Genomic DNA, 21,634 nt, shown 5'->3' with positions numbered 1-21,634 from the left:
TATTTTTCAGGCTTTGATTGTTTTTTTGTTTTTTTTAATGTTCTGTTTATTATTATTATTATTATTATTTTACAAATATAGAAGTAAATTGAGAAATAAAAGTAACAAATACAAAAAACTAAAACACACACAACAACAAAACACAAACTCCAAATCAAGACAACCAAACAGGTTTGGTTTGTACTTTTAATTAATTTGTGTTTAGGTATTCAGAGGTATTGATCACTTGCAAATATATTTAGTGAGAGTTAACAAGGCATTGTGCGTAGCCTTCTCATCTCAGAAATATTAGTTGAGAAATCAATACACATCCTTTGATACCCTATCATAGTAGGCACGTTAAAAAACAAGCTAATGAGACACATGTGTAGCCTGTATGATGCAAGATAAATATAACATATTATATTGGTTTCTACGTTTTTATTGATTGAATTACTTTATTTAACTGTTATATTTAACAGTTTGCAAAAAGTACAGAGGTAGTCATACAATAATGCTAAAAGGATAGCACAAAAATCCCTGAGTGCTTGTTTCCATTGTGGTCCTATATGTATAAAATTAATCAATACATAAAGACGTACAATACTATACTATACATCATGGAGAATACGATTACTAACAACTGTTAAATTCAAGCATCAATCAACCTAACAACAGAAAAAAACATGTAGGCCTACTGTAAAGTTCTGTACAGAATTACATATCATTAAGAAAGATAAAATGCATGTCAAAACATAATGCATGTCCAATGTCAATATTTAAAAGAAAAAATACCACGCAGCCCTAAATTAAGGGAATATAAATTAAACATGGTATTTAGTTAGGCATAGTTGTTTGCCATGAAGTTGACTGAAATTCAATACATTCATGATGGCTCACAGTAGATGGAAAGAGATCATTTTCTAGGCCTACACCAAATGTGGAACTGGCCTTGCCACACTCAAATCATTGAGAGGGTGGTCAAAATGGTGACTGGGGCTTCTGCTATTTACTTCTCTCTGGAAAAGAGGGATGGAGGAATCAGGGCTCAGGAGACCAGCAGGAGGCTGATGTCTAAAGCTGAGTCAAAGCAGGACTTATTCAACCTTGTAAAGTTCAGAAAGTGATGATTGATCATTGTACTTTTATCAGTGATATACATGCACTTGAATTGTCAATATAAATTATTTCCTTTATGTCTTTGAAAATCCTAAAAAGAGGTTAAAACGGGCAAAATATGCAACTTAGAAGTACAAAATAATGTAGGTTAGAGTTGTTCTATCCAACAAATAATGTGATATTTGAATTCTCCATCAAAAAACAAATAATTTAGACACCCCACATGTTAGAATTTCCTTTGGATTTTAAATCTTATAAATGAGGTAGAACGGGTACAATTAGCGATTTAAAAATGAAAATTCATGTAGGTAAGAGTAGTCCTATCCAACAAATAATTTCATATTTGAATTCTCCAGAAAAAAACACACAAAATAGACACCCAAGCATTTTGATTTTCAAAAGAAAATAAAGTATGACCCGCCCTGCATACAGGTAGGCCCACAATCTCATAGTAAAAGAAAATCCATTGAATTGGAACAACCATAAGCAAGAACATTATAACATTATAATTAGAATGATATTAGTATTAATTTCCCTGAGAGAAACACAATTATAATAATATACTGTATTAATATGAATTTCCCTGACAGTAAACATTGGTAAACACACTTACAATCCTGGAGACAAATATAAAATATGAATAATATAAGTAAATCAGACTTAAAGCACTAAACCCTCATACATTATATTACAAATGTGCACTAGGCTTCAATGCCAAGGTTCACTAGGTTTACAGAATGTGATGGATGGATGGATGGATGGATGGATGGATGGATGGATGGATGGATGGATGGATGGATGGATGGATGGACGGATGGACGGACGGACGGGCAGACGGATGGACGGACAGACAGACATTTAAGACAGACATTTGTGTCTATATAAAGCCATTTCAAGTATATATTATTGTATCAAGTTATTACAATATAGTATCGCTGACTACATGAATGTACTCAGCAATGTACACTGGTTATGTTACCTTGTTATTCCGGTGAAAGCTTGCATTATAAGGCGCAAAAACACACTCAAAAAATAAATACGCAGGGCAAATGTTGAATCAGTTTTGCTCTGCACTGAACCTACGTAGGCTCTCTGTGGTTTAGTTACAATTTGGCCTTGGGAAGAGCCATGCTGACAGACTGGAGGTACGTGTCCAGGGTGGCCAGGTACTCTTGAGGGTGCTTTCTCATGTGACCTGCATGAATGGAGTCCTCCCACCACTTCACTGTGACGTCCATCCCGCCCTGCCGCCACCTGTCCACAATCTGTTCCAGGGCACTCGGGTCACCCAGCGGGTCGTTCTCACAGTAGAAGAAGAGTGCCGGAGCAGTGATCGGCGTGTTCTGGAAGGCCTCAATACTTTGCTCATAGTAGTCGACTGTTTGCCGTTTGAAAGTGCCAAAGTACAATAGGCTGGCAAGTTTCACCGGGCTCTCCAACCGAGGCGATAAGGTCTTACCTAGACCTGTAAAATATCAATCAATTGATCATATCAATGAGGGCTTTTGCTTAATATTATTGACATAATATAGAGTTCAATCACTTTTAATTCTGGACACTCTTCCCAAATTCACTTGAATTTTGTTCAGCTGTCAAGCTGTGGCACATCCCAAACTTCGCAAGTGATATGTTATGACGTTATAGTATAACATAGTCATTTGATTTGACCTAGCCAAGAATAAGTCAACATTTTATTAGAAGATGTTTGGTGCAGGGCCTAACAGCAAAGCTGCCATGCTCTCTCTCCCCTCTCCTCCCCAAGAATTCCAACATGTATCTCACAGACTTCTTTATAGTCCTCAAGACATCAGGGGTTGAACTTTGAACCCAGAGACATGCTGGGCCAACAAGCTGCTGGCCAATTTATTTTAGAGTAGTGAAGTCAGAATTAGCATCTTGGCCTGAAGCTCCAGCATTCAAGGAAGACAATACAGCATATTACAGAAAGGCGTAAAGTAAATGAAACACAATAACATATACATTTTCCCCATTACAATAGCAGGCCTACAAGCTTGTACATTGGCTATTTTCAATTTGCCGCACAACAACGTATGTAGGGCTTAATCGGTAAAACAAACCTATGGCCATCCTCTCCAGAGAGCCGATGACCAGGCTATCGTAGATGTGTCCTCTGATCCTCTGTGTAAACCCCTGGTATTTCTGGGTGTCTTGGGATATGTGAACCAGCAACTGACTAAACGTGTAGGCACCAAGGGAAAAGGCGTGCATGAGCAATGGCCGTGACACAAAGCGTTCGCTCTGGAGCAGCTCCAGCACCTGGGCACCGTATTCCAGCCCCCAGCGTGGCCACAAGAAGTGTTTCACCTGAAACATGGCACAAAAAGAACCGTTACACCTGAATCATGATAAATAAAAACTCTTTCAGCTGAGTTATGACAGAGAGAATGATAGTTTCACTTCTACTATGACGGCGTCGGAGCATACTTCCTAGTTTCAAACTCTGAATGCATCAGTGAATTGTATGTTTGTTAGTCATCTGTCTTTTGTGAATGTTTTCCACTGCCTTGTGGTTTCCTTGTTTCTTTAGTTGCCTGGAGTTGAAATTAATTGGAGGAAATGAAACCTGTCAGACCAGCCCGGCTGGGCACGTACCAATTGATCACAATGTTTTGCTTTTGTTCTCAAAATCTCCTACAAGTTGTGGGCTGTCCTCGTTCGCCTTTTAATGACCATCTCTGCCTGAGCAGGGCTTTTTTACACCATGACCATCATCACATGTTCCCTTTTGTGCAAGTGCACACTGCACGCACACACACACACACACACACACACACACACACACACACACACACACACACACACACACACACACACACACACACACACACACACACACACACACACACACACACACACACACACACACACACACACACACACACACACAGTGTCACACACACACACACACACACACACACACACACACACACACACACACACACACACACACACACACACAGAGAGAGAAAGAGAGAGAGAGAGAGAGAGAGAGAGAGAGAGAGTGAAGTCATGTCACATGCCCAAGAAGAAGAAGGAAAAATCATGGCACTCCATCTTTAAACATTTTAAGCCTCCAGTCCCCACCCTGACAATCACTTCGAGTCGAGGCATTACATTTTGTTTGACTCGATTCCACAGATAAAAGTTGTGAAATATAGCAGATACAAGCTCACAATGCCTCACACTACTTTTGATATACAGTAATGGTATTCATGGTATTTTTCCTATGGTATTTTTCCTTTGGAGTCACTGAGTAAAGAGAGAATCCAAAAGGTTAGAGAAGGACTGCATGCTACCCATACCTCACTCTCCACCATGAGAATGTCAAAGCCAGTATGGAGGTAGATTTCACAGTACTTGGCCACAGCTTGTGGTCGGAAGCCCAGCCATGGCAACATCACCAGGAGGGGCTTAGGGGTCTGTTTTACAGAGGCGGGAGACACAGATTTGTTCAGGTAGAGAGTGATGTTCTTGCAGAGGCGATGGGTACTGACCCCACTGCTGATGCCAACCCTGCCAAGCATCATAATAGATCAGACAGGGTGTCTGATGGGGAGAGGGATCAAGGCAACGCTGAGAGGATCTACAAAAAAGAAAAAGCAAAAAAAATATATATATCAAGGTTACAAAAGTGAGAACAGCTTGAGTCCTCATGTGCAGAATAATATACTACTATAGGTCTATTGTGGTTGCTTTATCCATATTATATTTTACCATCAAGTACGCATCCACGGTTCTGTGCGCCGTCGCACATTTGCTTGATACTTGATCGTTTGATAGAAAGTCCAGACAATAAAATCCTTCTAAAGTCTTTCTGTTATGGCACAAGTATACGAACTGAGCAAATCTGCACCATTCTAAGTCAATAAAGTAGTAATAGCATAGACTAGTCACTGTTTACAAGCACGTCATGTTCAGTTCAGTTCAGTTCAGTTCGGTTCAGGTCACTCTAGCAAAGTAATTGATCTGTGCCTGTCTGTCTATAGCCCTCACTTCCCCACAACAGGGCTGCCCTGTCAGGGCAGCAGGCTCCCAAATGACAATTGTTAAGGCCCTTCCCCCACATGTGTTGGGCCCTATAGTCTACACTTGACCTGATTGTTTTGGTAATATAGCCTGTTTTGTTATGGTTCAGTTTGTCCTTGAAGCATTGCAATGGGAATTAATCTTCTCACTATTAGTAAGTAAACAACATCAGGAAGAAGCAGGACTCAACCATCAGGATTCGAACTCCCCACACACATCGCCAACACATATTTTATACTTTCAGGAGTGTACAGAGTTTCAGGAGTAACAAGAGATGGTCATTCCTTAAATGGACTCTATTCTATAGTTAACTCACACAGTTTGAAATAGGTTTACATGAGTCGGCAGTCTCTAATGAGTTTGTCAGTGAGGAACAGGTGGTAATTAGCGTGTTAAGTATCATCTACTAGTAGGCTACATTCAATGAATCAATACCATAGTGTTTATATGCATTTTTGCCACCACAGCATGCAACTATAACCATCTGATTATGATCCCTGTGTCGCAGAACGATACTGACCCGAGACTTATTAGCCTATACTTCTCCACATGTAGGCCTACATTCAATCAAAACCATCACCACCTAGAATATTGTCTCGACTCCTATTGCCTCATTATCACTGATTGATCCAGAAATCTATATGACACCTTTCTCAAGCCCGAGAAATAGATGAAATTGAAAAACCTGACTGACTATACAAACTAAAAAGTAGGCTATATTTTAAATATTGCTACAGATCATGTCTATTAACCTACTGCAGCTTGTTAGCGCCTGAAAAGCACATCACTATTACACTTACAGCATTCTGAGCATTGTTATGCTGCGCACTGCACACGGTAATAGTATTTTAGAGACAGAGAGAGAGAGAGAGAGAGAGATAGAGAGAGTTTTTTGACTGATTGATTGATTGAAATATTTTTTCAAGCACAAACTCAATACAAAGACTGTTAACTGTGAGTCTTGCTACCGAGTGGACGACCCAGTTAAGCATTACACTTGTTTACAAGAGGGTCCACCATGAGAGAGAGAGAGAGAGAGAGAGAGAGAGAGAGAGAGAGAGAGAGAGAGAGAGAGAGAGAGAGAGAGAGGAGAGAGGAGAGAGAGATAGAGAGAGAGGGGAGAGAGAGAGAGAGAGCAGTCTGCCAGTCTATCGTATTGGTTATCAGTGCACTACGAAAGCACTATAAGCACATTTGAAATTGACACCTGTTACCTTACCATATTATGAAGCAAACATGCGAGATTAATGCAGCGTTAATAGTCACAGGGGTAAATGAAAATGTGCAGGCCGTACCGTACCACAGCGCTACTCGACCCGTTCGTTCGTTGCTGCTAGGCTATCAATCGTTATTATGTATCCATCATAAACTTACTTACATAAACTTTAGTTTTTTCGAGTATATTCCTTAGACCATGCAGTTATCTATCGGTATCATACGTTGCCTTTCTGTGTATACAGACAGTACAACAGTCTGTACATAATACATAGAGCAGTGTTTCATCAGCGCCGAATTTCTTCCTCCTTCCCGTAAATCCGTTTATATTTAACCTGCAATATAGCAGTTGCCACTAGTCAACAGGCAACTAACTGCTATATTGTAGGGGAGGGGAAGAGGAAGAGGCTTCCCGGGCCTTCCCCCGCTGTAGATGTTTCTGGCAGAGCACCGTCCTTGACGGATGATTTATCCATTCCATTCTGCGCAGAGCGTGCAGATCAGATTCCCTGCATTAACAGCCATAACTGCCGCTGATTAGACTGTCTCCATTGATTGATTGATTGATTGAAGTATTTATTAACAGTTTGCAGAATTACAGTAGCCTACATTTCAAGAAGCCTACAACTCAATACAAAAACTGTCAACTGTGAGTGGACGACACCATAAACATACATAGGCTATTACACTTGTTTACAAGGCCTATAACTCTATTGAGGCAACTGTCGGACAGACCCAGCCAGGGACCCAGGAGTGGTTGCACCACTCAACAATATACAATTTACCATAGGCCTATACTACAATACAATTCATTATGTAGGACCCTACCTAACTACAATCTTTAGCTTAGAAAAGTGTTACATAAATACTCCAGTTTAGTCATTATGTTCTAAATAAAACAGCATAATGGGAAATAAGTATAGGCTTATTGCTTTCTGTTCAGTTGTTTAGGTCTCACAAATCCACACTATACATTCCAATGATAATCCTTACATCTCACACCAATGCAAGGTCACCTGTTCAGTAAGACTCAGTGACCTCCCCCTCCAAAGTCTGGCTTTCAGACATGCATGTGGCAGCCGCATGGACTTTTGTCTGTGTGTGTGTGTGTGTGTGTGTGTGTGTGTGTGTGTGTGTGTGTGTGTGTGTGTGTGTGTGTGTGTGACTGTGTGTGTGTGTGTGTGTGTGTGTGTGTGTGTGTGTGTGTGTGTGTGTGTGTGTGTGTAAACATTAACATTAACAAACATTGCGTAACACAAACATTGAAGAAGGCAAATTCTGATTGGCCGGAATAAGATGATGTATGATGATGTAAAGATGGTAAGACCGCCCCTTGTGTGATTTTTAATGTTTGTATATATAAGCTCCCCCAAAAATAAACAAGCTTCCAAAAATGTACAAGCGCCCCAAAAATCATCATCATCATCATCATTTATTTAACTCACGACCATCACATGGTATGGAGCACAGATTCATAAAAGTATACAAACAAAAGCATACAATACATTACACAAATACAGACAAGTCGGACATATCGAACGGCTTTCACTATTTGAACAGTGGAAGACATTTTTTCAAAAAAGCACCCAATTTATAGATTTCTTTTATTTTTTTTAACGTTTTTCAGATTTTAGTAATGCAATTAATTTAAACATAGAAGGGTGTGTAAAAAAATTAATTGGCAGGTATTTTTGCCTGAAATTCATAATGCTAGTATTCTTACATTCCAACAAAACATGGTACTCACTACTCATCTCCAATTCTGGCTTCATTACATAGGTTACAAATCCTCTGACTTCTTTCCAGTCCTAATATACACCGATGACCATTGGAATTCTTGTGTTGTTTAGCCTAAAGTTGCAAATAGCGGCCTGTCTATACTTACGGTATTTTTCTAGTTTGAACTCTTGTTTGTATTCAACATAGATGTCACATGATGTCATACTATTGAGTTCACTTTGCCACTTTTGCAAAAACTGCCTTCAGCCAGTCAATGTATTTTCTTCACCTGTGCAACCCAAGGTGACACATGGACAGCTGTGTTGAACAGGTTAAGCAGACAGTCGTACATTATTCGACTCAGTTTACTTTCTTTTCCTTCAATCAACCGGGCCCTACCCGATAAGTCTCTTTTTAACAGAGATACAAATTGGGTACCTCCCCAGCTCACCATACACCATATGACTACAGGTAGTTGTTTTAACTTTTAGGATATACTTGAGAAAAATTTTATTTTTCTAATTTTTCAATTTTTTCGAACCCCCAGATTTCACATGTGTACAGCATGACTGGTGAGACCAATTTGTCGAAAAGATCTATTGCAACATTTACTGGTAAATCAAATTATCTACATTTACTAAGCAGGGAGTACATGGCATGTAAGGCCTGCTTGTGTAATTCTTCGATATCAATCTTAAATGATCCATTATAATTCATGTTGTATCTGCTCCCCCTAGGATCCATTTATCGGAAACACGGTGTTTCTTTCCATTGTTACGCTGATGACAGCCAAATTTATTTGCCTCTAAAGCGTAACAATCCTGACTCTTTGAAACCACTCCTTGCTTGCCTCGAGGATGTAAAAGCATGGCTGGCTTTAAACTTCCTAAACTTCAATGACAGCAAAACTGAAGTTATGGTGTTTGGGCCCACACAAGCACATGTGTCCCCTCCTGGTGTTTTAGGCCCCCTTGAGCCCTTCTTGAAGCCTACTGCCACCAATCTAGGTTTCAAAATCGACTCTGACCTAAAGATGGACAAACAAATAAATGAAGTAGTAAGAAAGAGCTTCTTCCAGCTTAGGAGGCTATCTAAGGTTAAGTCTTGTCTATCCCGCTCTGTGTTTGAAACTGTAATTCATGCTTTCATGACTTCCCTCCTTGACTACTGTAATGCCCTGTATATTGGAGTAAACCAGGTTTCCATATCTCGATTACAGCTAGTCCAGAATGCAGCTGCTAGGTTACTTACAGGCACACAGCGAGACCACATCAGCCCTGTACTAGCCTCCCTCCACTGGCTTCCTGTGCGATACAGGATTGACTTCAAAGTATTGCTCTTTGTCTTTAAGTGTCTAAATGGTTTGGCACCCATTTATTTATCTGAACTGCTGAAACCCTATGCTCCGACACGGACGCTCAGGTCCTCTGACCAGCTTCTCCTGGTGGTTCCTAAAACCAAGCTGAAGCTCAGAGGTTATCGAGCTTTTGCAGTGGCAGCTCCCAAGCTCTGGAATGAGCTGCCTCTGCACACAAGACAAGCCCCCACCCTCCAGGTGTTTAAGTCACGCCTCAAGACGTACCTTTATTCCTTGGCTTTTCCAAGCACAGTATGAGATGTTCGATGTTTAACGTGACACTGTGCATGTTGTTTGTGGTTGTTTTGTTTTGTGGTTTTTAAATGAAGTTGTTTTTTAATGTTGAAGTTGTTTTTTGGTGTTTTACTGTAAAGCACTTTGGTACAACGTTGTTGTTTTAAAATGTGCTATATAAATAAAGATGGTATGGTATGGTATGGTATGGTATGGTATGGTATGGTATGGTATGGTATAATAACTCCAAGGTATTTGAAGCTATGGACAATCTCTAGTCTAGATTGACTCCATTAGCTCAGCTTTTTACATCCAAAGACTGTGACCTTTGTTTTTTCACTATTGATTTTCAATTTCCATTTTTCACAGAAACCACACATCAGGTCTATTGCCTTCTCCAATCCCTCCTTTGTATTTGACATGACAATTGTGTCATCCGTGTATAATAATACCAAAAGCTGGAAATAGCTATCAATAAGTGGGTCGTCTTAATTAATAGACTGACAGTCATTGTGAATAAAGCAATCCTCCAGGTTGTTGATAAACAATGAGAACAGTAATGGTGACAGTTTTTCTCCTTGTCTTACTCCAGCTTACTTACAAAGAAATCTGATTTCATGCCATTAACAAAAACACACGATTTAATACATATTCATTAATATGTCCATACATTTACCCTTGATGCTTACTTTAGATACTTTATACCAAAGGGCATCCCTCCAGACTGTATCAAATGCCTTACTGTAATCAATAAAGGAACCGAATAATCTCTTATTTTTAAAGCAAAATAATTCAACAATGTGCTTCAGGAGAAAAATATGGTCACTGGTGGAGTAATCTTTTCTAAAGCCTGCCTGGGTTTCCCTCAAGAAACCCAGCCTGCTAAATAGAAATTTAGCAGCATTGCATTTAGTAGCCTACATTTGTGAAGTGTCCAATCTTCGGGGAAGATACGTACCAGAGTCAAGGATCTTGTTAAACAGGGCTGTATATAGTGGCATGAAAATGCTTGCCGTACATTTGATGTACTCATTTAAGACTTGATCAATACCTGCTGCCTTGCCCGATTTTAATTTTGAAATAACCTTGTTAATTTCCTTATCTGTGAATCTAGCATTTAGAGATGCGAAATCAACCTCTGGCATCTGACTCATTTTCACATCCCAGTCAGAAAGACTGGGATGTAATATATGTATTTATATACAGCATGGATGTATTTCCTGAATGGGAGTCTATCAAAACTATCAAGCCACTTTAACCACATTATGGTTCATTGTTCCTGCCATGTCCTTGTATACTCAATCTTTTTATTACTTGCGCAAGCAGAGCGCTTAAGTAATATTTTTGCCCAGCCAACCCACCACTTTTGATGCGTATGCAAATAAAACAGCAAATTTGTTGTTTTATTTGCATACGCATCAAAAGTGGCGGGTTGGCTGGGACGGTTTTTGACGCAAAGTAACCACAGTATACCGCTAATCAACTTACAAATTATATATATAGTATATGTATGACTAGCTCTCAATGATGACGTAAGAAATATGGTCATGTATGTAATCTGGTCCCAGCAAATCAGGCACAAATTTGCTGTTTTATTTGCATAATGCATACGCATCAAAAGTGGCGGGTTGGCTGGGACGGTTTTTGGCGCAAAGTAACCACAGTATACCGCTAATCAACTTACAAATTATATATATAGTATATGTATGACTAGCTCTCAATGATGACGTAAGAAATATGGTCATGTATGTAATCTGGTCCCAGCAAATCAGGCACAATTTGCTGTTTTATTTGCATACGCATCAAAAGTGGCGGGTTGGCTGGCACGGTTTTTGGCGCAAAGTAACCACAGTATACCGCTAATCAACTTACAAATTACATATATATATAGTATATTTATAACTAGTTCTCAATGATGAACGTAAGAAATATGTGGATTAAAGGACCCAATGCCAGAGTGTAATTGGTTTTCGATGGCGACGTAATGACGATATGTTTTAGTGTTGGGAGGATTGAAGGTAATGCTCCTGTGTATACATGTATGTAATCTGGCACCACTGCCGTATCAGGCACAATTTGCTGGGACGGTGCATACGCATCAAAAGTGACAGTTTATAACGGTCGAAAGTACTTGCACGCTCTGCTTGCGCACTAGTTGGCCATTTATGGCCTACTAGTGTGCAACAAGCAAGTATGCACTCGACAGTTCTAGTTTTTTTATGTCCAATGTATTTGCATTTAAGTTCATAAAGTTAAAAGAACATTTAAATGTATTTGAAATTAAATAAAAATGTTAATTTTCAGGATTCCAATTCAGAAATACCGGTAGATAAAAATAATTCAGGATTCCAAAAACAAATTAGCAAAAATAGCAGATAGCTCAAAACAGGTCGCAGTTTGAGCTTGTAGATCAGCAATTTTTTTTACTATATACTGTACATTGTGGCCCTCTGGAGTGAGTGTGACATATAGTGGCCCTCTCCATCATCAAAGTTGCCCACCACTGCCCTATCCAAAAACCAGTTATTAAAATTAAAATTAAGATCTCACTCAAGACACAACAGAATAATTTTAATAATATGCCACAAGCAGTTGAATGCAAGTTGCAAATTGCATTATGCAATCAATACACTTGTGGCTTCATCAGTATCATGGCCTCCATAGCAACCGCGCGTTCCTAGTGTAGGATACATAGCAGCAACCGCGCGCGGCTTCCATCGCAACAGCGTTGCTAGTGTAGGATACATAGCAACCGCGCGGCTTCCATAGCAACCGCGTTGCTAGTGTAGGATACACAGCAACCGCGTGGCTTCCATAGCAACCGCGCGTTTAGTATTTAAGATTATCGTTTTATTTAGTTTAATAAATACACTTTCCTGTGTGATATGAGTTGTAATATTCATATATAATAATATGCATTATACATTTCATTTCCATATTCTTTTACTTTTCGCATATCTCTTAAGTATCATTCTTCCACAAATCGTAAACAGAAATCATCCGTTTTGACACTTGCTTTGCACTGCAAGTTTTGACCTGTACAGTCTGGAAACAAGACATCAAATTAGTATGTTTTTGTTCATAATTGCCCATACTGTATCAATACATATAGCAACCATTATAAACAAACAATGCTTTGTTTTGTAATGTTTGCATTGTTTTGCATGTTGTAAGACAGAGAACTATACAATACTACACCACTGGTTCTCAACGTAGGGTCTGGGGACCACCAGGGGGTCCAAATGTTATGGTGGTCTGTAAAATCAACACAGTGTATTGTGTTGATTTTGTGTTGATTTTCTCTGTCCCAGAGAAAATGGGCCCTGTCGTGGCCCTGTTGCATACCAATGGGGTCAATGAAATTAAAGTGTTTGAGCATCAATGAACTACAATTAAATGGACATTCTTTGATGTGAGCTGGGAGTGAGTTCCATGTCACTACTGGTGCTGTTGTTTGTCTGGACTCTTATCTGTGACCATCAGCGATGCTGGTTTGGGGTCCAACTTCCCCTGACAGGGTCAACCATATTGACCCTGTCAGGGTTTGAACCGCCACCCACCAGTATCGCTGTCAAGGTCACTGAGTCACTCAAGCCTCTCCACCACGGCAAGGTCACAGCAAGAGGAGAGGATTTTTTTTTTTTTTTTTTTTTTTTTTTTAATATTTAGCCAGCTCAAGTCTGAGCTCAAAATGTCACTCTGGCAATTATTGGGTGCAATACTGGAGCCCATGAGCAAGTTCCTTTATCGACCATGTTCCCATGCACACATCCATAATATATAGACTAAAACTGTCACTCTGGAACTCCATTGGGTGCAATACTTCAATACATAAAGTTCCATTATCGAACATGTTCCTGTTCCCCACAGCCATAATATTAGACTTCAGTTAATATAATTTTTTTGCCAGCTCAAGTCTGCTCTCAAAATGTCACTCTGGCACTTATATTGGGTGCAATAGGCCTACTGGAGCCCATGTCATGAGCAAGTTCCTTTATCGACCATGTTCTTTAAACCATAATATTAGACCTCACAGCTGGTTCGGTGCAGATCGCAGGGAGTGCAGGTTTCCACCGGAACTGGGTCTGGGTGAACCAATGGTGGCGCTTTATGTCCGGGATGGAGATGCGCCCCTCTGGACTGGTCAGTAGTAGTTTAAACAGCAGACTAAGTGGTGCGAGATGGATTTCGTTCCAAGGTGTCAACTTGAAGTAAGTTTTCTTCTCGAGCCAGTGTAGATACTCCTGACATGTGTCGCTGGCCTGATCCCAGGGAAGCTTTCCGGTCAGCATGGCGGTCAGAACCACCCCACAGGACCACAGATCTGCAGGCGGGCCTCTGTACCCCGTCTGGTACGCGAGAACCTCGGGGGCCACGTACGCAAGTGACCCACAGCACCGGCTGAGGAGATGCTCGCTGCCGCCACGACGGAACACGACGGCGAAACCGAAATCGGTCAGCTTCAGGTTGTCTCTCTCGTCCAGCAGGATGTTCTCTGGCTTGATGTCTCTGTGCGTGACGCCCAGACCGTGCATGTACTCCACTGCCGCCATCAGCTGCACAAAATACCTGTGAGCTTGTGGCTCTTCCAGCCCCACGCCAGGCGGTATGCGGTCGAACAGGTCTCCTCCACTGCAGTACTCCAGGAACAGATAGGCCGTTGGGCCGTCGGTCCGCTGGCCAAGGAAGCGTACGATGTTGGCGTGTTTGACAGCCTTGTGGATGCAGATCTCCTGCTTGATGTCAGCGCTGCACTGTTCGTTCTGGGAGGTGTCCACCACCTTCACGGCAACAGTCTCCTTAGTCTGTTTGTTGACCAGCATTCTGACCTCTCCAAAGGTTCCCTGTCCTAACACCTGGAGCAGCGTCCAACCCTGTGGCGATTTCATCATGTTGGAGTTGGAGATGAATTCCATAATGAGAAGTTGTATGATCACTATACAAAGTATACATCTTAAATACCCCACTCCGCCCCGCCCCAAACAGCGACCGGTGTCAACAAAGCCGCGTGGCCTCCATAGCAACCGCGCGTTCCTAGTGTAGGATACATAGCAGCAACCGCGCGCGGCTTCCATAGCAACAGCGTTGCTAGTGTAGGATACATAGCAACCGCGCGCGGCTTCCATAGCAACAGCGTTGCTAGTGTAGGATACATAGCAACCGCGCGCGGCTTCCATAGCAACCGCGTTGCTAGTGTAGGATACATAGCAACCGCGCGCGGCTTCCATAGCAACCGCGCGTTGCTAGTGTAGGCCTACATGGCAGCACGTAAACAAGCAAAGCATGCGTTAATTTATCAACGTTATAATAATAATAATAATGTATTGTTAGTCTATGGTTGGGACTGTGTTGCTGTAAGTGTGCCTTTATGGTCAAGCCGGGTGGAAGCAGTTCCGGGGTTAGGCCGGAAGCACGTTGGCTAGTTTTGGGGGTTTGTTGTGTTGTGTTGTTAGCAGCTGCTAGCACAGGGTCCATTGCCATTCTGACTGCGTTTGCCTCGTTATTTGATTAAAGTAAATTAATTGAAAGAAGGTTGTCATGTCGTTTGATGAGACGAACCGAATCCCACAAGTTGTTGGCGGTGCACTGGTGGTAATAACACCAACCATTTGGCAGAATGAGATCGACCATGCAGCTAATTGTTTGTGCTTCAAGGTAAAGTTATCGAACGTTTCGTTTATATCAAAACATACAACAATGTGTTATGTCGTTCCCCCTATATTGTGATTAGTTTTGTCTTATTGGCCATGTCTCATTTGTGGATTAATTTATTTTTAATGAGTCCAGTTCCAGAATAAAGACAGTGAATGAGTATGTGTTTTGACGTGCAGGGACAGAGCTGAATGATGTGAAGCGTCTGTTCAAGAGTGGTGGAGGCAGCCCCCCTCATTTATCTAAAATTTTGGGCTAGCCAGGACCATGCCTGATGGCTCCAACACAGGTAGCAGCCAGTGTTGATTCTGACATCAAATTTCGATTTAGTTTTAGTCAGTCTTTTGAATAAAATCTTGTTTTTTTATTTGTTGATGAAATTGTCAATATATTTAGTTTTAGTCATAGTTTAGTTTTCATTTAGTTTTCATCAGTGAAAAACATTTCAAACGAGGGAAATCATAAGTGTATGCTGTTGCATGTGGGTGGGATGGTGGATATCGCTATTGTTTTCATCCAGCAGCTTTTCTTCTCAAACAATGTCCTGTATAAGTTCTGTGTGTTTCTGGTTTTGGATTGTGAATGAGTTTTTCCTACGTCCAGAAAACCACAGTACATTTGGACTGATTTTTTAAAAGTGTAGATACAAATAGTTTCTAGAAAAGACAATATATTTTAATATTCTAAATAATTTTATTGACCCCAATTTATTTTGTTACCAGTACTCAACCTTTCTGACCCAACTGACCCAAACATCTGTGTAGAAAGTAGAAACACAATCAAATAATCAATTAATTAATTGATACTTTGAATAATATGGCACTTTTCACCAAACAATCCACCTATCACCAGTGAGCACTTCAACTTAAGAGATTTCACTACACAGAATGAATGCAATGATATGAAATGGACATGTGTATATGAATTAGGCCTGGTGGTGCTGGAAGGCAATGCAGTGGGTGGCGTGGACTCAGTGCAGCTCATGGAGGGCACAAAGACAGCTTGCGATATCATCACTTCTGTGGTCACTTTAGATGCAGCTTCAGCTTTAGCTGGGTTTTCATGTGGTTGCATTTTTCATGTAATGTCTATAAAGCATATCACTTCACCCATTTTCAATTTATCTTCATATAATTGGTACTCACTATTTGTTTCCCCCCTACTCGCTCTGTGTCTCATAGGAGGGCTGCTGCCACTCTCAGATGGTGAAGAGAAGATCCAGCTGTTTAAGTACAACCCCAAATCATCTGCTAATCTGCTACAGCTGCTACTGTACCTATGAACTGAGGTGAAGAAATCTGGCAGAAACCTCTCTGTGCACCATCATCATCCTTCAGTAGGTATTTTACCCTCCCCAGTGTGGAGGGAGAGGGGCACGGCCACGGTCAAACACTCCCTGCTTTAGTGACAAGGACCAGTATGATGCTTTTGAGCTGGGAGACCAGTTTGTGCCATGGTTTGGTGGGTCACTGTTTTTTGAGGGGCGCTAGCCAATCACAAACATTGTGATTGGCTGATCACCCCGTAGCATGATTTGATTGGCTGAGCAAAGTACATATTGAAGATAAAAGTGAGGGCAGAAAAGTGAAGACGGCAAAGTGAGGACGCAAATTGTGATTGGCCAGAATGAGATGATATATGATGATAAGAGAGCCGGTAAACTGAGACCTATCGTGGCTTATTGCTTAAATCTACAACGTTTCTTTCTTATATTATTTCACAATTTTGCCAATGTTTGACCAGTTTTTATAGTATAGTTTGTTGATTACGTTTGATGCCGTAATGGTCTTTTTAATTTAATTTAATTCAATTTTTACATTTATTTTATTTTTTATTAAAAGGTCTCAAAAGTCCTTAAATTGTCACTTCACTGTCATCTTTGGAAGAAAAGAAATCATGTGGGGAACCCCCTGTTGGTAGTTTATAATGGTGTTGTGTCTGAGCTGTTTTCTTTTCTTTTCTTTCTTTTCTTTTACTGTTTGTTATTATGTTCTTGTTGTGTAATGTCTTGTTGTCTTTAAATGTCTAAAAAAACAATAAATATACTTTGTAAAAAAAAAAGAAAGACTGGGATGTTCATAGAGATCTTCTGGTAGGATTGGGCATTGCTCCTTATTTCTGCCGGGGCCACTAAGCATCTTCCAGAAAATCTTTGGGTTTTTAGACTTTATACTCAGCAGCTCCTTATTAAACGAGTTTCTATATTCTTTCTGGACTTTAAACAACTCTTTCTTGTATTCTTTACTATTTAACCTTACGTTTCTGGAAGTTATTTCATTTTGATGTAATTTGTGCATTCTTTGCTTTAAGATATATTTTCCTTTTTTGGCAACACTCTTTATTAAACCATACTGCTTTGGGCACGGTGGTACAGTTGGTAGTGCTGTCGCAGCTAGAAGGTCCTGGGTTCGATTCCCGCTCGGACGCTGTGGGTGCTGGCGGCGTGTTTCCTCCTCCGCGTCATCAGTGCCCATACCCGAAGGCAGGGTTGGCGAAAGGGCCTTTCTGTGTGGAGTTTGCATGTTCTCCCCGTGTCCCCTAGGGTAGGTACCCTCACAAAAAACATGCAGTAATCCTGGTCACTAAACTGCCTCCCCCTGGCCAGCCGGGGCGCCTGGTGGAGGGGAAAGGAACTGGTTGGAATAACGTGTTCCTTCCACGCGCTACGTCCAACCAGGGAAACTCCCCCCCATGTCAGGTGTAAAGGAGCAACTTGGAAGCATGAGTTCAAGTCCGTTGCTCTCCCCTTGTCCCCCATATATGGGGACTAGGTTGGTGGAGGGTGTGTAGAGCCCAGGATCACATTAGATGATTGACACGGGTGAAAAATGGGTTACAAAATCGTGGGATAAAAATAAATATATAAAAAAACCATACTGCTTTTTTATTTTGTTTCTTTGCATTTCTAGGTCTATCCATACTTTTAGGGAATGTGACTGCTGCACTACTAATCAGAATATTACAGGTTTCTTTTGTTATTTCATCCACTGATAGGTTACCTTGATCAAGTAATAGTTTATTCAATTTATCAAGCTGAATGTGTTTTATGTACTCGTCTGCCTTAAGTGGATCCCATTGACCTATTTATTGATTTTCACTATTTACATGCTCCGTAGCAGGGCCCTCAACCTGTTGAACTCTTTCCATGTTTCCATGTTTATCTCCAAAGACACTTCCACCAGAAAACTGGGTCAAAATCATGTACACAGAAGCCTCTGGCCTGGCTCACAATGAAAGGGGAATGACACTTTTCCAAAATCCCCACATCTTCCGTTTAGTATACATAACTCAAGGTTTCTGCATACTGTAGGTCTAACAGCGCACTGCCATAATTTCCAACGTCTATGTGTGCATCAGCTGATTTTCTTTGTAAAGGAATATTAAATAATTCCAGCATTCCCACATGGCACTCACTTTTGCAGACATTCTCATCTGGGTTCCATTTATCCCCCTCAACTAGGACATAATCATCCCTTTTATGGCCATTCATATCACCACAGATAAGAAAACAATTATTTTCTAATGCAATGTCAACAATTATTTGCATTAGACAATTAATTAATTTGTTAATTCATTCATTCATTCGTTAATTAATTAATTAATTCATTCATTCACAATCTGGGTACCCATTGGCAACAAAGGAAAAACAGCACCCTCATTTCCTTAGAATTTGCCTCACAGTCTGTCTCGAGAGACAAATTCGCCAGTAGATGGAGTAAGTCAGTAAGACTTCATGGGCTGAATTATTTTGGCTGGATGGTTCAGTCCTGGAAAGGCCATTTACATTTTGAGCCTTCTTTGGCTTCCAAATTAGCCTAATTCTTTTCTTTTAGGCTACTTTTAAGGCTGTTTATTGATTAATCAATAAGAATTGTTATTGTCCCATTCACTGTCACAGTACAGTAAGAAAAGGCCATGGATGGCATCTATACAAGTCGCTCTGGATTAAGAGCGTCTGCTAAATGCCTAAATTGTAAATTGTAAATACAAGACTGTTAGGAATGGCACTTGATGTCACATGGGCATGCCACATCAGAATGTTTGTTTAGGGCAGGGGATTTCAACTGATTGTGAACCAGGGACAACCACCCAAGAATCTGAATCTGGGGACAACTGGGTGGGGATTTGGGCTAACATTACCATAGTTCTTTTTTGGGAGGGCTAACCCACTGTTTCTCAACCAATTGTCCACCGACTACTAGTGGTCCATGGTATAATTATGTCTGCACTGGTGGGGGAAATGTTTTAAAATGGAAATGAATAGAATACCTTTGATAAATGTATTAAAATATGTTTAAGCTTGAAAATGAATAGTGTCGTACACGCAACAAATCATATCAAGCCCTAATCGGTCATTATTATTAAACTGAAATATGCTAGTGGTCCAGAGCTCAAAAAAGGAGGGAAGGTAGAGAACCACTGATCTATTCTTATCTCACGGATGTCACGGTTAACCTAATTCCATTTGAGGACTCAACCAGCAGCTCTGTGCACTTGCCTTCTTGAGATTTGAACTCCCCTTTTCTGTGGAATGTCTTCACCTCCAACTTCCAGTGAATTAGAACAATGACGCGTCATATAGATCACCAGCTAATTTAGTTTCTCAAGCTGCACCTGCTTTGCTGCATTCTTATCTGTAATTATATTATATATGGGAGATATAGTTTCTCCAACAGGTCTGACTTGAAATTGGTAGTTTGAGTAATGATTCCTTTTGCAAACAAGAGATCGCACAGAACTGCAATCATGCATAGAATTGTCTTTGTTGGGGTGGTTCTGGTGATGATTGAATCTTAACTTAAGTTATAAATTATTTCAACTTGAACCAGCTTGTCTATAGACTCTAGTCTAGTGCATTTACATCGGAATGACGTATACTATGCATTTAAAATTATTTTATGTGTGGAAAAGGGGTAATATGGGACCAAGTTTGAAGGGCCTATTGGTCTCTTAGGGCCTAAGACTTAGGCATAATGTGCCCGGATGTTTGGTCCCTTATTATATTTGTCTGTTTTTAAGGGGCCAAGCCCGAAGTGACTTTGGTCTGTTATTGTATTGTATTGTATATTGTATGTTGTATGTTCTTTTCTTCTTCTTCTCCTTCTGCCAAAAATTGCAGTTCTGGCTTAACCGTTTTTTGCAAAATATATGGTAGAGGTCTATGCCAAACGGTGAGGACGCAAAGCCCACAGACATTAGCCAAAGGGTGGCGCTATAGTTTACTTACTTACTTATACCTATCGCCCAACCTTGGGCATAGGCCACGAACAAGAGCTCTCCCGGTCCTGGACCATTTTCTCCAGCGAGAACTTAGCTCATAAACCGGCATCGCAATAAAACTTCAATACACATATGCGTCTCCTCATGCCGAACACGATGTTCATACTTTTGACCTCTGACCTTTAGATCACCCACTATTTTGAATTATAAATCATTTCTTCTGTCGTCGTTCCAGGCCAAACCGTGCAGTCGTTTTTTATTAAATGTGGCAATATGGTAGAGGGCTATGTCACCCTGCTTAGACACAAAGCCCACAACCATTGGCCAAAGGGTGGCGCTATAGCAAACTTTAAACAGGCATAGACCTCACCGTCAGCAATAAAACTTAAATACACATACGGTATGCGTCTCCTCACGATGAACAAACGTGGTATGGGGACTTGTGACCTTTAGATCACCCACCATTTTGAATTATATGAAAAAAAGTTAAAATCTATCTCCTCCCGGGATCTTTGATCAAAATGTACACGTGAAATACAGACAAAAAATTGTGAGTAGATTTATTTTAAGTGAAAAAATGAAGGTTTTGAAATGAAAATTCTTCTTGTGCCCTGAATAGTATACATGCAGCATCATTATGTTTATGAAACTTTACAGTATGGTAGAGGGGCGAAGACCTGGTTAACACACTGCTCCGGGCAGTGCACCCCCCCACGCCTCCGCCTCCCAGTTCTTACGCAGAATCACTCTCACACACACACACACACACACACACACACACACACACACACACACACACACACACACACACACGCAACAGAGATTTGGTATGGAATGAACATAAAATAATAATTAGGCCTGCATCGCTTTGCCTGGAACACTGAATTATGAAAGCCTGCCGCTGGCTCCCATTTGTTGAAGAGAGTTATTATATCTCTTGGCTAAAACGCATTAATAAGACATTAATATACCTAATATACCTACCTATACCTAATCTACCGCATATGTACAATTAGGCTATATAGCCTACATTTAACAAACAAGCTTGATTGACATTTGTAAGGTCAATACAAAAACTGCTACGAGGATAAA

At 40.6% G+C, this 21,634-nt stretch overlaps 3 protein-coding genes across 3 annotated transcripts in view; 1 reads left to right on the top strand and 2 right to left on the bottom strand.

Annotated features, from left to right (window-relative positions):
- Positions 1-1,527: 1,527 nt before the first annotated feature.
- LOC310857668 (transmembrane protein 53-A) lies at positions 1,528-6,615 on the bottom strand. Its single transcript, XM_083763448.1, has 4 exons — positions 6,524-6,615; positions 4,422-4,702; positions 3,177-3,423; positions 1,528-2,563 (listed from the first exon to the last, which is right to left on the bottom strand). The coding sequence occupies exons 2-4, from the start codon at positions 4,644-4,646 to the stop codon at positions 2,202-2,204; spliced, it is 834 nt and encodes a 277-aa protein (XP_083619574.1). The 5' UTR covers positions 4,647-4,702; positions 6,524-6,615; the 3' UTR covers positions 1,528-2,201.
- A 7,065-nt stretch (positions 6,616-13,680) lies between these two features.
- LOC310857081 (serine/threonine-protein kinase Chk1-like) lies at positions 13,681-14,586 on the bottom strand (the record flags this gene model as incomplete). Its single annotated transcript, XM_083762694.1, has 1 exon — positions 13,681-14,586. One exon carries the CDS (start codon positions 14,584-14,586, stop codon positions 13,681-13,683), a length of 906 nt encoding a protein of 301 aa, XP_083618820.1.
- A 1,003-nt stretch (positions 14,587-15,589) lies between these two features.
- Positions 15,590-21,634, top strand: part of prrt4a (proline rich transmembrane protein 4a) — a gene marked incomplete at both ends in the record, with an annotated part of 13,672 nt that continues 7,627 nt past the window's right edge. The window contains one exon of the mRNA XM_083762693.1: positions 15,590-15,611. Coding sequence (XP_083618819.1) covers positions 15,590-15,611 — 22 coding nt within the window. The remainder of the gene's footprint in view (positions 15,612-21,634) is intronic.

Source organism: Protomyctophum parallelum (genome assembly GCF_964188405.1).
Source record: "Protomyctophum parallelum genome assembly, chromosome: 4".
Taxonomy (NCBI): domain Eukaryota; kingdom Metazoa; phylum Chordata; class Actinopteri; order Myctophiformes; family Myctophidae; genus Protomyctophum; species Protomyctophum parallelum.
This window is presented reverse-complemented; position numbering and strand designations above follow the sequence as displayed.